This window comes from Microdochium trichocladiopsis, assembly GCF_020744255.1.
Source record: "Microdochium trichocladiopsis strain MPI-CAGE-CH-0230 chromosome Unknown B0I36scaffold_7, whole genome shotgun sequence".
NCBI classification, from domain to species: Eukaryota; Fungi; Ascomycota; class Sordariomycetes; order Xylariales; family Microdochiaceae; genus Microdochium; species Microdochium trichocladiopsis.
In genome coordinates, this window is record NW_025763550.1 from 2,480,051 (window position 1) to 2,496,231 (window position 16,181).

Below are 16,181 nucleotides of genomic sequence, written 5' to 3' on the forward strand. Positions count from 1 at the left end.
TTGCAAAGTAGGTGCAACACCTCCGGACTCTGAATGCGCCCGAAACTGAAGAGGACACACAAATCCACTCTCGTATTGTTCCTCCTTTGGATCCAACCGCACAGGAAACACGGAACGGTGAGTTGTGTTTGTGGATGGTCTATAACAATCTATTATCGAGCCAATGCTTGATAAAAAGAAAAAATAGAGAAAAAAGAAGGCTATGCCGTAGGCGTGCGGGCGAAGAGAGAAATCAAAGAGCTATAAAAGAAAAAAGAAAATTACATCAAAATGGGATGTCGATTATTCCAGCTCAACCTCCCCTAGCACTTTCACAATCTCGTCAATGTAGTGAACTGCTTGGTCACGCGACAGCTTGCCTGGTTGGGAGAACAAGCCGATATCCAAGCAGCCGTCTCTGACCGCAGCTTCGACGTCGAGAGCATCCTGTGCGCAGGAGTAAAGCAATGCGTTAGTGAAGACTGCGGCTTCCATGTCGACAAAATGGTTAATAGTTCACTTACTGGATAACTGCTCCTGATATGGTTACCCGCAATCTCCATCATGCCAGGATAGGCCTCCTTGGCTGAGCTGCGTTTCTGCGAGGCAATGGAATCCTCAAGCTGTGGCACAAGCTCTAGACTCACGCCGGATTTGTGGTCGGGCTTTCGGCTGTCCTCTATTGCTGGGAGGAAGTTGACGAACGTGTCCACAACCGCGCCTGTCCACTCTTGAATCTCCCAAAGTCCTGCAGAAATGCTCTCCACCCCACTGATGTCCCCGATATCTCTTCTGATCTCCTTGGCGAGCTCCAAGACAGGGCGTGAACCGGGGCTGCGGACTCTCAGTGGCAGGAGTGCCAACGTTGGACAGGGCATCGCATCAAGGCCGGGGAAGTTTGACCTGTTTGAGAGATAGATGCCGATGACAATATCACCGTCTCCGGATATGCCACGAGTCTTGGCCAGGCTCTTTGCATGCGCGGCAAAGAGCAAATCTTGCATCATGACCCCACGAGTAGCCATGATTGAGACCAGACGAGCGGAAACAGTCATGGCAGATTTGCGATACTCTGACACGGCGTCAAATTGGGTCTGATCGGCTGTGCTTGACGCTTTGTTGGCCAAAATCCCAGTTGGGCGCCCCATTCCTTGAAGGTATGACGTCCAGAAGGCCTTCTTCTTCTCTGAAACCATGGGCGAGATATGCATCTTGGCAAATGAACTCCAGAGCTTGTAGTCCGAGAAAGACGAGACGGAGCTCTCGTCTCTGCAGAGCGACTTAAATCTGCCCATAATCGTCGGCATTGAGAACGCGTCATACAGAGCATGGTGTATGCGGAGAGAGATATCAAAGACATCGCCTTCAGCCTGCGCGGTGGCCGAGAAGCAGACATACCGACTCGAAAATGCTTGGCATGCCAAAGGGCCATTGGGAAAAGTGTGGGCTTCGCCATTTGCGCCATTTGGTTTAAGAACGACTTGAAGGAATGGCGAGATGCTCGAACCTGTGGCAAGGAATTCGGTTCGAAGCATGACAGTCTCGGCCACGAGCCGCTCCCATGCGTTCGCGAGGCGCTCGCGAGAGACTGCTCCCTTCAACTTGTACTTAAAGGTTGGCCAGAAGAGCGCGCCATTCGTATTCTGCCAGCCGCTGAGCATGTGTACCTGCACTGGCAGCGCAGGCAGCACTTTTTCGACCGCGCCGGACGAGATCGAGGCATGCTCAAGCAGACCTTCATAGTTGAGACTACGCAAGAAATTGGCAAACTCGACACTGCTCAGTGTGTCAAGCACTGGTTCGGAATGCTTGCTTCCAATCCCGCTGCTATTGGCAATGGCGGAAATGCTTGCGATGGTGCCAGCGCTCAGCATCTGGCGCACCGTAAGGGAGATGCCGCGCTTTCGTAAGAGGGCGCAAGCCTTGATCGCGCTGATCGAGTCTAGATAGGATGTAACGTGATCATTTCCTTGGACCGAGCCTGCTTCAGCGCCCGAAATCTCCCTGATGACCGCAAGCAGATCGGAGTTCAATCTCTTGGCGGAAGATTCCTCTTCTCCTCGTCTCTCCGAGGATTGTCTGGCGGCTTGGCTTGAGACTGATGTAGACTTGACCGAGGTGTGCCTGGGGATGAAGCCTTTCAGACCGCACACGAGGACCTCCTCGCTCCCGGCCTGCGTCCTGAGCAAGTCCTGTTCGCTGGACTCCTGGCAGAAGAACTGCATGACCTGATCCAGTTCCCTGATGATGCGGCTGGCGGACTCTTCGGATGCATAATGAGAATCGCACGCCACACGCCAAACCGGATGTGGCTCGGTCAGCTCAAATTCGACACAGATGGGATATTCAACGGCCGAAGAGCCTTGAACTGGTTCCATCAAAGGCGGAGGTTCCGAGCTAGACTCGGCAGCCACTTGAAACACAAACAACGTGTTGAATAGTGGCTGCCCGTTTCTCTGTGCGAGCTTCTGTATCTGGCGGAGTGGAGTGTGCTGGTGCTCCATGATGTGCGACATGGTAGTCTGCAGCTGACGGAGGAAGCCTTTGACGGAGCCTCGAAGGACGACCCGCATGGCCACAGTGTTCATGGTCGGAAAATTCATCTGCTGCGCCATGTCCGTGTCTCTACCTGAGAGGACAAGGCCGAAGGTCGACTCTAGGCATTGAGCCATGCCTGACAAGACCACAGCCCAGGATGCTTGTGCTAGAACCTGGGGTGTGATAGCCAACTTTCTGCATGCTGTCCTCAGAGCTGCAGCATCACAGCGGGAAGGAAGCTCTTGCCGATATACCTGACGAACCACTGCGTCTTCATCGTGCAAGGCCGGCAGAGCTGTTGGTTGTAAATCATGAAGAAAGTTCGACCAGAAACGGTCGGCTGCTTCAGGCTTGGTCGAGACAAGACGTGCGAGGTGCGGTTTGTAGTCTGGCCGGTCAACATGACTTCCTCGATAAGAGGCCGTGACATCGTTGTATATCATGCTCAGAGATTGCCCGTCGTACAAAGCGTGGGACACTGAGACGATGACATGGGTGTCATTGCCAGTGTGGCAGATTGTAAGCCGGAACAGTCCTGTGGCACCACCTTGGTTGGTGACTTCTTCACGAATATGGTCCAAGGCGGTACCAAGATCTTTTACGGAAGCCATTCGGATCTCTTGAACCGGGAGAGGGGTCCTCTTGACAACCTGGCAATATGCGGATACTACATCGGGACTATCGACCTCGGCGAAGGTCGTTCTGAGGATGGGCGACTTATCGTAGACGTCTTCCCACGCGGATTTCAGCCGGTGTATGTCGACATGAGCTGGAATCCTAAACACTTCCTGATTGAAGTACCGCTTGAAGTCGGAATGAACCATTTCGGCAACCATGGAGTCTTGCAATGGCGTGGTGGGAAGGACTGCTTCAACATCCGTCAAGTCGTGCCCTGTCTGCTCCAGGTTACGCTTCAGCTTAGCGATGATGATTTCGAGTGCCGTGGAGCTGGGGTCTTCAGTAGAGGTCGAGTTCAAAGAGGTGCTTTCGGTGAGGAGTATGCCGTCGATGGCCATGCCTCTCAACAAATCGCCAGGGGAAATGCGGTAGCCGAAAGAAGCAGCCTTGGAAGCTAGACGAATGGCATCGATGCTGTCAAGGCCAAAATCGAAAATGGTCATCCCAGGGAGAACCTCTTCATCATTGACACCCGCTATCAAGGCGATCTCATGCCGGAGGCGATGATCCTGCTCAGGCCATGTAGAGACCGAGGACGTAGATGGTGACACAGAACGAGGGGAGGGGTCCCCGGTGGTCCTGGACCCACGAGAGGCACCATCCTCCTGGAGGCCATCGAAGATTGACATTCGCGTCAGCACTGGGGTGTCCTTGTCAGAAGTGACCAGAGCCTGCAGGTTGCTCTCCAGACTGTCAAGCATGTGCGTCACGGCAGCATGGTCAGCAGTCTGCGGCTGCGCAACGATTGTGATACCGACGTGACCATCGCGTGTGAGGAGTGCTTCAAGTGCCAGATTGTAGTCTGGAGCTGCAGAGCCTGCTGAGATTTCCCATAGGTCGTCACCCTTGGACTTGATTATATCTTCCCTGTCGAAGGTGAACAGGGAGTCAAACAGGGGCCGTCCATTCGAGCACCACTTCTGGATACTCCTCAATGGCGTGTGAACGAATTCGAGCACTGTAGCGTTGAACTCTTGAACCTGTCGTGCCAGCCCATCCCATGTCGTGTCGCTTCCGATTTGAGTCGTAAACGGGAGAGTATTGAAGAGAGGGCCAATCACGTTGTCTGCCCCTGCGAGATCGATGGATCTTCCGGAGTAGACTATCCCAAAGCAAGGCTGTGCTTGAAGGTAATGTTGAAGGGCGACCAACCACGCGGTTTGGACCATCGTCTGGTGTGTGACGCCCAGACCTTTTCGCCTTCCCTCAAAGCCATCGATTTTCAATCTCCTTGATATAACTGCTGCCTCTTGGCATACGGATTCTGGTGCGATAGCAAGGGGTTTTGCCTGCCAACCTTGAAACAAGCCTGTCCAGAAGGGCTGAGAGGTTGGGCCCGAAGAAAGTGGCCCGGCCTGAAGCGCGTCGTGGAAAGTTGCTCCCGTATCAATAAGATTTCCCTCCACAGATGCAGCTACACGCTCAAACATGAGTTTCAAGCTGTGTGCGTCGTACAAGGCATGAAATATTCGGATCACAAGCACGCTTTGGTCATCGAAGGTGATGTAATCAATCTCAAACGGATGGGCGATCGTCGGCTCATTTGCTCTGACCCATTCAGCGTGTCGCTTAGCAATCAGCTCATCCAAACTCTTGTAAGTACTCGTCACCTCTGCCCAGCGCAAGGCTTGATGCTTCAAGGCGACCTGGACAACGCCTTCACTGGTCTGTAGGAAAGCTGTCCGTAAGATGGCGGACGCCTCTTGAAGTTGGGTCCAGGCAGCACGGAGGCGTGCCTTAGAGACATCTGGCCGGACCTTGACCTCGAATTGGTTGAAGTAAGGTCTGGAACCGCCCGCACGCGATCGCGCTCTCGCAATCATGCCCTCTTGAAGAGGCGTACAGGGGACAATGTACTCAATATTGTCTTCCTCGACACCTAGAGTCTCACATGTGATACCAAGATTCTGCAGATAACAGGCTTGGAATAGCTGCTCGGTCTCTGACGACCCTGTCTTGGGTGCGCTCTGGGTACCTCCGCTCTGCAGGCCAGCAATGTGTTCTATCTGTCCATTCTTCAGGAGCACCGGCGGGGCAGCACGATCGAAGCCTGCAGACTGAAGCGCGCGAGAGAGCCTCGTCACAGATATTGAGTCGATGCCAAGTTCCAGAATCGTGGACGAGTGGGTGATGTCTGACAGGTCAACTCCAGTGATGTCGGACACAATACTTGCGACCCTCGTCTCTGTAGAATTCAGAGCCCGCTGCGCACTCTTAGTGCCTGAAGCGATCTGTCGCAGATCCTCCAGGGAGAGTTCCTGAAACAAGGTCTTCAGCCTCTTGATGTCGGCCTTGTTGTTGGCAGACAACGGAATCCAGGGGACACAAAGGACGTAGCTTGGTACCATATACCCTGATAATTGTCCTTTGCAAGCATTCTGAGCCATCACTGACATCTCGAACGCGTGAGTGTCCCTGTGGACCTTGAGCTCGTCTTTGGTATCGCGGTCCGCGCTAATGGTAATGAAAGAGACTAGGAGGTCGCGGTCTTGCTGGCCGCCATGTTTGGCCACGAGCGTTGCGACATCTGCAGGGTAGGGAAGGCCCGACTTGATGGCATGGTTGATCTCGCCAATCTCTAGCCTCTGCCCTCGCAGCTTGACTTGGTCGTCCGCACGGCCTAAGAAGTCGAAAGAGCCGTCGTGCAGGACCCTGACAAGATCGCCCGTCCGGTAGACTCTTTCATCAAACCTCTCAAGGTAGGCGAACCGTTCGGCAGTGAGTTCAGGCCGATTCAAGTAGCCTATGCCGACAAGTTTTCCCGACACGCAGAGCTCACCAACGGCACCCCGGAGAACGGGTTCGTCGGTTCCGGGCTTGAGGACAAAAGAACCCACGTTGGGGAACTGCCGGCCAATGTTGGCTGGCCTCCCATTAGCGGGCACTCTCTGGAACATGGTCACACCAATGGTGGCCTCTGTCGGACCGTACGCGTTGTAGATGACTTGTTGCGGCCCCCAGGCTTCCAGCACATCTTGGCGCAACTGCTCGCCACCAGTGATGAACACTCCTTCGCAGAGACTGGGAACATCGTCAGGGTGGACCAATCGTGCGAGACTTGGTGTCAGATCGATATGTGTGATCTTGAGCTGTGAAATGGTGTCAATCAGGTTGCTCAAAATCAGGTCTCGTGGCGCCGACACTACAGTAATGCCCACATGCCAGGACCAGTATTGCTCCAGGACAGATACATCAAAGTGGAAGGATGCAAACTGTAGCCATCGTGACTTCTCTGTCCAGTGGCCGCTAAATAGCTCCGTGAAAGCCAACATGGCCTGCACGGTATTCTCGTGGCTAATCAAGCAACCTTTTGGCGTGCCAGTTGTGCCACTGGTGTAGAGACAATAGCATGGGTCTGAAGGAGAAACTGCCCTGGCGAGCGGTGATGTGGCCCCAGATGAATGACTGATCGTTTCTGAAGACATGGCGTAAACAGGCACTGGAGACTCGAATCCAAGTCCAGCGAATATCATGTCCTCGACAATCAGACATGCCGCATTGGAGTCCTTGAGAATGAACTCCTGCCTTGTCGCTGGCGCCGTCGTGTCAAGCGCTAGGAAACAGCACCCAGCCTTCAGAATGCCGAGGATGCTAAAGTACGCCTCTGGGACTTTATTGAAGCACACAGCGACGATACTGCCTTGAGGCACGTTCTTAGACGAGAGGAAGTTCGCGACGCGGTTGCCAGCACTGTCAAGCTCGGCATATGTCCACTGGCGCGTGCGTTCTGCGTTTTTGAGTTCTTCAACGAACTCAAGCGCAACTGCTTCGGGGTTTCTACGTGATGAAGATTCCATCATACGATGCAGCAGTTCGTCATCGCAGGGCATTGTGGGTTTCGCGGCTGGCAGGATGGATAAGACTTCCGTGCTCAGTGAAGGAGATGAAGTCAATGCTGAGGACTGCTTGGCAGCCCTTAAAGTGTCACCAAGCAAGGCGTCGAACTGAGAAAGCAGCACCTCCGCCTGGGCAGATGGAAGGACGCTCGTGTCAAACACAAGATTGAAGCGGAGACCCCTCGCTGACTCTTCGATCTCGAGGGACACGGTGTATTCGACTGAGGCGCGTTCGTCCAATACATTCCAAGGTTGCCGCTCCTCTTCTGTCGCCGAGACTTGATAGACAAGTATCGTGTCGAATAGTGCCTCGGCTGGTCTCCCCAACCAGTTCTGGATTGCTGACAGAGGAGTCCTGTAGTGACGAAGTAGCCCCGCGTTGTACTGCATCATACTTTGTAGCTGGCTCGGGACCGTGTCAGTGACACTGCCGACGACTGGTAAGGTCGTGATCATGGGGAAGACCGCACCGAGATCGACATCGCTAGATCGGCCAGCAAAAACGACGCCGAAAGTAACATTAGGCTCGCCAAGGTATGCGGACAGGAGCCGAGTCCATGCAACTTGCAGCGCTGCTTGAACAGAAACACCAAGGTCCGCGGCTTTGCCCTTCACATCCGACAGGCCCAACTGAGACGTCTTGGAAATGGCCGATATGCCACGAGGCTCGACTAGTGGCGTCATGGTCGGAAATTTATTAACGACAACTTCTGATGCCTTGTTCTTCCAGAATCCGGAATTATCCTCCGAGGTCGCCATGATCCTCGAGAGTGCCGGCCGAATTTTCTGCTGTGGGATGTCTACATCCTTGCGCAGGGCTTTAGCCAAGCTGTTCAAGATCTTTTGAAGTGAATGTGCATCGTAGAGTGCATGGTGCATTGCGAGATTCATCGTTGTTGGCTCCAACTGCCGTGTAACAATGGCAACGCACCAAGGTGGGCTTGAAAGGGCATTGAACACCACGCCTGCTGAGATCTTCCGCCATGTGTCTATGTCGAGATCTGTGTGTAATTGGATTTGCTGCTCCTCTTGAGAGCCTGAGACCGCGCTGGCGGGATGCACGACCATTGCGTACGAAGCTTTCGCGTTGTTGACAGGGACGAAGCCGGTCCTCAGGATCTGGTGTGCCTTCCGGAGCTCTTTCCATGCGTCGACGACTCTCTGTGCATCAACCCCAACATCAAGCTCCCAGCTGACGTAGTTGAAATAGAGCCTCTCGTCTGACGTAGCAGACTGTGACAGCATGGCCTGTTGGATCGGGGTGCAAGGGAGTATATCCTCCATCTCTTCTGCCTTCTCGATTTGATCTTTGACTTCTTCTCTGAATGTGTCGAAATCGAATTCTGGCTGAGTATCATGGACGCTCTGGCTCGTGGTGTTGACAGCTTGCGCAGCGATCTTGGCACAGGTTGGGCTCTCCATAACATCCGCAACTGAGACCTGCAGCGAGCTGTTCTTCAGCATCCCGACAATCTGCACAATGCCAATACTATCCACGCCGTAGTGGAACAGCGGCTTTTCTCTCGCAATGCGACTCTCTGGCAGGTTGACCAGTCGTGCGACCGCAGAGCGCACGATACGCTCGGCTGGCGACCACTGAGAAGTCTCGTTCTCGACATTTGTGGTTTGGTTTGTCCAGTGCGCCGGGCTTTGGAAGTGCAGTGCTCCACAGCGAGTTTGCAACTCTTTGGGCAAGTCTGTTCTTGTGATGATGTGCGAGTAGGGATGTTCGATACACCCAGCCATAACTAAGTGGAACACGTCATGGGCTAGTTGCAGTGTGTCGTGAGACACGGTGTTCCTATCGTGATTTGTCAGAATATCTTTCGAAACCCTTCTACGCGCAAGACAACGAACCTTTGGCGATAAAACGCAAAATGAACGGTATTGCGCCTCCGGTCCGGTGTGACCTCACACACAATGGGGACCTTAGGAGAGAAGATCGTTAGCATTGCGCATTAGAAATTCCGAATAATATCGAAGAAATCTCACATCCATAGCCCCTGAATCCTGCTCCAAGCTCCAAACACGTTCATCCAATTCCATCTGCCCCGGCTGCAGGATAAGCAGACTATCAAACAACCTCGTCGAGCGTGCCACCAGTTTCTGAACCTGGCGCAGAGATGTGAACTGATATGGCAGGCTGCCTTTGTTCAGCTCCTGCACTTGTTTCGCCAGTTGCAGGCGGAAGCTACTCTTGGATAAGTCCATTCTCAGAGGAATGGTATTGAAGCACGGTGCCACAAGGCGGTCGATGTCTTCTACAGGCAAGGATCGCCCGCTCACGACATTTCCAAAGCAAACATTCTTTGAGTCTTGTAATATTGACATCGTGGTAGCCCATGATGATTGACACAGTGATAGGAGTGAAATGCCACGTTCTTTCAAGCGGAGCTCGATCGATTCCAGGGACTGTGCGGTGAAGTCACCAAAAATAGTGGTTGGCGCTGACTCGTTGCCACTTGTTTCGGGCTCGAGCAGAGACGGCACGAAGCCGTCGAATTGCTCCTTCCAAAACTCGTCTGCACCGGGAACAGGTGCAAGCGCATCCGCTAGGAATCGCTCGAAAGGCACTGGAGCCGGCAAAGAGCCTCCCATCGCCAGAGTCTCGATCTCTGCCAACAGAGTCTTCATGGATATTCCATCGTACAAAGCATGGTGACATGCGAAGCAGAGGTAAGTGACGTTATTCTCTGTTTGGATTGAGGCAAGAAACACGGGCGGCTTGCCCGAATCCACAGGAGGCGAAAGAAGCTGCTCAATTTCTTTGATCGTCTGTTGGAGGCTGACAGACTCAAAGTGCTTGCACGGCAGCTCAGATGACGATAGAACGAGTTGCACAACGGCATTCGAGATGCTGTCAGTGCTGGCGAAACATGTGCGCAGAATGCCGTGCCTTCCAATGGCTCGTTTCCAGTGGGAGAGCATCTCTTGAGCAGAGACTTGCAACTTGAAGAGCATTATGTTACAGTACGAACTGCCGGAGCTCGAATCGGCATGAGAGAAGAGCATACCCTCCTGCAACGGTGTGCATGGAAGGATACACTCGATGTCTCCCCACCGCGACCCAATCTTCTGTTTGACAGCCTCGACGAGCCCAAGAGGGAGGAGATCTCTAGCTGGACTCAGACCATGTCCCTGAGTTTGATCGTCACGCCCTTGAGTTATGGGCGTGCCAAGCACAGCTGCCAGTCTGCCGACGCTTGCATTCTTCAGTATCAAAGACAATGGCACACGTCGCTGTGACACAGCTTGGATGTTTCGAGCCAGAGTCATTGCCAGAATTGAGTCGATGCCTAGCGTGGCGAAGGAACTCCACTGTGTTATTGTCTTGACATCGACATTGGCAGTGTCCGCAGCAGCCTGGGCGACGAGTCTCTCAACCTCGGTCCATTCCGAGGGCGTCCTTTGTAGCTCCGCTTGAGCACTGTAGGACGCTGCATCCGCTTCTGAAAGCGACTCCACGGTTGTTCTGAGGTGCTGGCGGTCGACCTTGCCGGATGACGTTCTGGGCAATGTGGAAATCGGGATGCTGAACGTGGGAATCATGTAATCTGGCAGCGCGGCCTCCATCTCTTGCTGTATCGTACGTCTTGCCTCAACGAGACCTGCCTGCAGGGGCAGAATCCTGAACTCGGCGGCGCCTTCGTCCGAGGGGGCATAGAACAGAGCTAGTTGTTCTATATTTTTTCCCGGCTGCTTGACAACAACAACCTCGCATGTCTTCGCGAGGCCAGTCTGGAGAACCACCCTCTGGATCTCCTGCAGTTCAATACGCAGACCGCGGAGCTTGATCTGAGTGTCGATGCGACCAAGGATGATTAGGGAACCGTCTGGTAGCATGCGGCCGCGATCACCTGAGCGGTAGAGCCGCCCAAACTTCGGGTGGTCAAAGAACTTTTCCGCCGTTAGCTCAGGCATCTGAAGGTACCCAGCAGCTACTTGATCGCCACCAAAGCAGAACTCGCCCACGCAGCCGATCGGCACCAACTCGCTTGTGCCAGGATGACAGACAAATGTTGACGTATTCATAAACGCCCAGCCGAGAAATTGCGAAGAATCTCCCTTTTGTACTTTGCGGACAGTGCAGATATTGGTTGTCTCGGAAGGACCATAGCCTTGCCACAGCTGCCTAGACCATTTTGCGAGCACTTCGTCTGTCATGGCCTCACCGGATGTGACTAGGAATTCGACCGTCGGAACGTCATCGGGATGAAGGAGAGAGGCGACGGTGACTGTCATGCTCAAATGTGACACGCGCAGCAGGTTCACTGCGTGGCTGAGGTTGCCAAAGAGAGTGTCGTTGGTCGCAGAGCACAGGCACATCCCGTTGGCCCACGCGAAGAATATCTCAAAGACGGAAACGTCGAAAGCTTGTGAGCAAGCCTGGAGCATTCTTGAGGACGGTTCGTGGGGATACATTGCAGATAAAGCCTTGATATTGCTCAGCATGTTCCGATTTGTTACCGCCACGCCCTTCGGAACGCCTGTTGTGCCACTTGTGTAGATCACATAGGCGAGGTCATTGCGGTCGTATTGAATGTCAAGATTCGACGTTGGATAGTGGGACAAGCGGCCGGGATCGACCTCTACAACGTTCTTGATATGTCCTGCGGTGAGCTCGGATCGAAGGCCCTTGCTGGTCAAGCAAACTCGAGGCACGGCTTGTTCGATGATCCTCTGCTTCCTCAGCATTGGCGTGCTGGGAAGCATCGGGAGGTATGCGCTGCCAGTCTTGAGGATAGCCAAGATGCTACAGTAAAGCAAGGATGACTTTTCCATGACAATGGCTACCACGTCTCCAGGCTTGACACCACAGCTCTGAAGATGCCTGGCGATCTGGTTGGCTTGACTATTTAGTTCCGCGTAGCTCAGGCTCTTCAATCGTATCTGGTCGCCGTCGATGGACTCAGCAAATTGGATCGCGATGTTATCCGGATGATGCTCCACGGTATTCTCCACGAGCCTGGCAAGACTCGGAAGTACGTCTAGAACTTTAGGATTCGGGTTGAATGTGGACAACGCAGCAGCCGGAAAACATCCTTGAACGCTGTTGAGAGGGCTGTCCGGAAAGTCTAGGAAGTGATTCACAATGCTCTCAAACTGTTGAATGAAGCACTCAATCAACTCTCTGTTAAAGACATCATCATGCCAGGTCATCTGGCACATAAACCCGTCACCGACCGGCTGAACCTCAACGAGAAGCTTTGCTTCCACCGCATCTTTGTGGTTGATCTCGCGAACTTCGCTGCTCTCAGTCTTTCGGCTCAAGAGTGATTCCTGGTACGCGAATATGACATCGAAAATCTTGGACCGTGGCGGTATCCCGGCTGCCTTTTTGATTTCTGACAGCGGCAGTCCCCCGTGCCGCAGTGAATTCCTGTTGCTCGCTTGGATCACCTGCAGGAGTTCCGCAACACTCCCAAAGTGACCAATCTGCACCCTCAATGGCAAGGTTGCCATGAAAGGACCCATGGCGCTCTCGATCCCGGCCACAGGGAGGGTACGGCCCGAGAATACCGAGCCAATGATGACGTCGTCGGCTCCCACTATGCTCGACCAAAGCCACGCAAGGGCCGCCTGAAAGACAACCTGATGGCTCAAGGATAACCGCGCGCCTGCGTCTCTGACCTTTTGCAGGGAAGCACTGAGATTTGTGCGTTTTGTGGATATTTGGGGTTGCTTGACTGGTCTTGTGCGGAAGTTCGGCAGGCCGTTCAGCGTGCTTGCGCGCAATTGCTCTGCCCAATATTCCTTCGCGTCCATGGAGCCCTCGAGCTTCAGACCCTCGCAATCTTGCACGATGTTGTGAAACTGTGATACAGACGGTAGCGGATCGCCACGGTAGAGATGGTTCAGCTGTTGCAGCAGAAGGTCCGATGTCCATCCGTCGTAAATTGCATGGTGAATTGTGACCTTCGCAAGGGGACCTTCTGATGCGCTGGACGGATCGCCCAAGATTTGCACTTCAAGTGGACGCCGCAAGAATTTCTCAATATCATTGAGATCGACCTGGTTGAACTCATCCACAATCTGGATCTGGCCCTTGTGGACCGTATCCCAAATTACGTTGCACAGATCCTTTTTCCCATGTACAAACCCTGATTGAAGAATCCGATTGTAGTCGCAAATGGTACAGAACCACTCTTGGATTGATTCAGGCGATGTACCAGCGGGAAATCCAATGCGCAACTCATTGACGTACAGACGTGGGTCTTGCAGCGTCTCGCTGATCATGGACTGCTGGAGCAAGGTACACGGAGCGACGCTCGCGACACGATTTGTGTCCTCGCTACCTAGTGACTCTCCATATAACAGCGGTGGTGTTCTCGAAAGATCGGTCTCAGCAGATCCTTGTCTGTCGTGGTTTGTCGGCTTCACCTGTCTCTGCAGACGATGCTTCAATGTGTTGTTGAGATGGTGTATTGTTGCACTCTCCAGGATGTCAATGACACTGACGTCGATTCCAGATCGGCGAAGTCCAGAGGCATACTCAATGGCGACGAGAGAGTCAATGCCTGCTGAAGCAATCCTTGATGCAGGTCGAATCTGGCGACCAAGTATGTCTTCTGCCACACGACAGATCTTTCTCTCCACATCGTCTGCGTATTGCTCTTCCGTGGCTTCGCTCTCCCTCTCGCGAGCCTCGTAGTCCGCAACCAACTTCTTGCGATCAACTTTGCCGGAAGGCAGGCGAGGGAAGTCGTTCGTCACTCGGATCTCGGCAGGCACCATGAAAGCAGGGAGCCATGCTTTGCAGCGGTCCGCGATCTCTTGCTCCGCTGACGCCGTATCTTCCACAGCGGCGAACGCCACAAGGGTGTTTGAGATGATGGCAGCTACCGCACTATGGCAGCCAGGCGTGCCGAGCACGACTTGCTCGACCTCGCCGAGTTCCATGCGTTGCCCGTTCAGCTTTACTTGCGTGTCGTTGAGCCGCCCGAGGCACTCGATCGTGCCGTCACCAGCCATTATGGCCTTGTCTCCCGTCCGATAGACTCTCCCGTACGGGGAATCGATGAACACCGAGGCCGTCTGCTCTGGTCTCTGCACATAGCCGACAGCAAGCTGAGTGCCTCCTACCACAAGCTCACCAGCTTGGCCGAAGGGGAGGACCTCAAAAGGCCGTGACGGATCTGCATCGATGATGAATGCAGAGACGTTGTCGAGAGGGAAGCCAATGTTCTTGCGGCTTTTCTTCTTGAGAAAGGCTGGTTGTAGTGTACTGGACGCTATGTCAGCTTTGCCATGACTGCCAAAATTCCGAGAATGTCCTTACCAGTGAATGGTTGCCTCGGTAGGGCCGTACATGCCCCAAAGCATGCTGTCCTCAATCGTGTCGCCCCCAAACTCCTTCACGACTGGTTCTGTGAGCATTTCGCCGATGGTCAACAGTAACCTGAGACATGGCGCTGCATCCCGGGTTCTTAGCAGACTGCCTGCAACTGACGGTGTCAGCTCACATGCGTCGATGTCAGCTCCTGTGATCGTTCCAGGAAGATCCGCTAGCATCTCCCCGCGGTCACAACAGACCAGGGTGCTACCTCGCATGAGGGGAAAGAATATCTCAAAGACCGAGACATCAAAGGTGGGTGCGGCGAATTGCAGAAAGCGCTTGAAGCTCGGTATGTGCCGGTCATGGGCAAGAAGTGCCTGCGTAGCTGCCCGGTGGGAGATTCCAACGCCCTTTGGTGTCCCAGTCGACCCGGACGTGTACATGACGTACGCCAAAGATTCTGGTGATGGCTGAGAGAAAGTGATGGGCCCAGGCTTTCTGCTGGGGTCAGAGCCTGTCGATGGTGTTGTTGTGGGTAGGAGGTTGTCCAGAATTAGAACTTTGACTTTGTCATTGCCACCGGGGATTCTCTCTGCCAGTTCTGAGCTGCAGAGAGCGACTCGTGCATCCACATCGTTGAGGATGAACTTGATCCTCTCCTGCGGAGCATCTAAATTGAGCGGGCAGAAAGCACCGCCGGCCTTGAGAATGGCGAGCTGGGCTACATACAATGCCGGCGACTGTGGAATGAGCAGTGGCACGATGAACGACTTTGGTTGTGGTTGGTCGGAGTCTTCACGTCCTTGTAGACTGTTGACGATGCGCCGTGCTAGGACTTCGGCTGCAGCATGTAGTTCAACATACGATAGAGTGCAGCTCTTCCCCGATCTCGAAAAGAACTCTATCGCTGTGCCGGTTTTGGATTCGACCAAGTCATGTAAGAGATCCGGCCCTGCTATGCTGGCAGGGAATGGGTTGAGGATAGATAATCCCTCTGGCTGTTTGGTTTCGGCCATGGTGTGCACTCCCCGTTATCGTGCTCGGCAGGTCCTCTCTAATCATAAGATGGTAACTCTGGGTGGACAAAGGGTTGGCTGAGCTACCGACTTTAAGGGTGCATTTGCTTGCCGGCTGCTGCGGGACTGGTGTTGAGAGGCTGTCAGGGTGGTCATGCTCACCTTGGGAGACAAAACTGCGTGAGGCGGCCTGCTCGCTCGATGTGCTTTGCCTTGACGAGGCGGCCACCCCCCGTGCACAGACAGGTTCTTTTGGATGGCGAAGGGGCTTTCTGTGTACAATGCGGACCGTACTCTGGTCGCAAGTCCAGCCAAGGCAAAAGTGATGCGAGCCTATGATTTGCTCAATCATCCAAAAACAGAAGTACTGCCATGCAAGCGCATCGCACGGCAATGCCCTGGTCGTTCCTGAGCCGTGCAGTGGGGCACCATGTGAGCCTGGCAGAGTACCATAAGGTACTTGTAGCCAAAGTAGCCCGTCTTTAACGGGGCCACGACTTTCCGGTGCTTGGCTCAAGGGCGGTGCTGCAGTATTGCAGAGAGATGCGACGCTGCTGCGTAGTACCCACGACGGTCCGGCCCTAGAAAGTAGCACTTGCTACATCCACTGCCCGCAACGCTTTGTTCGATTACGGCCGAGAGGCTGGGAAGTCGATGTTCGAGCTAATGACCCAAGTAAGCTGGATGATGGAGCGAGCACCCCTCTTTTGCGACCCCGATCGCCTTACAAATTCACTGAGAGCCACCTCGAAAACGCCCTTCGCATCCAGTACAATATATCCCAGGTCTAGGCACGGCGCCTTTCTTTTCTATGCGCGCTGCAGGCTGAGCAGAGAGGTTTTGATTGGGATTTACGGA

The 16,181-nt window shown here is 53.8% G+C and overlaps 1 protein-coding gene across 1 annotated transcript; it reads right to left on the reverse strand.

Annotated features, from left to right (window-relative positions):
- Positions 1-54: 54 nt before the first annotated feature.
- B0I36DRAFT_413429 (amino acid adenylation domain-containing protein) lies at positions 55-15,323 on the reverse strand (the record flags this gene model as incomplete). The annotated part of the gene is made up of 4 exons (XM_046161995.1): positions 55-426; positions 504-8,800; positions 9,461-14,256; positions 14,311-15,323. 4 exons carry the CDS (start codon positions 15,321-15,323, stop codon positions 283-285), a joined length of 14,250 nt encoding a protein of 4,749 aa, XP_046010746.1. The 3' UTR covers positions 55-282.
- Positions 15,324-16,181: the final 858 nt, after the last annotated feature.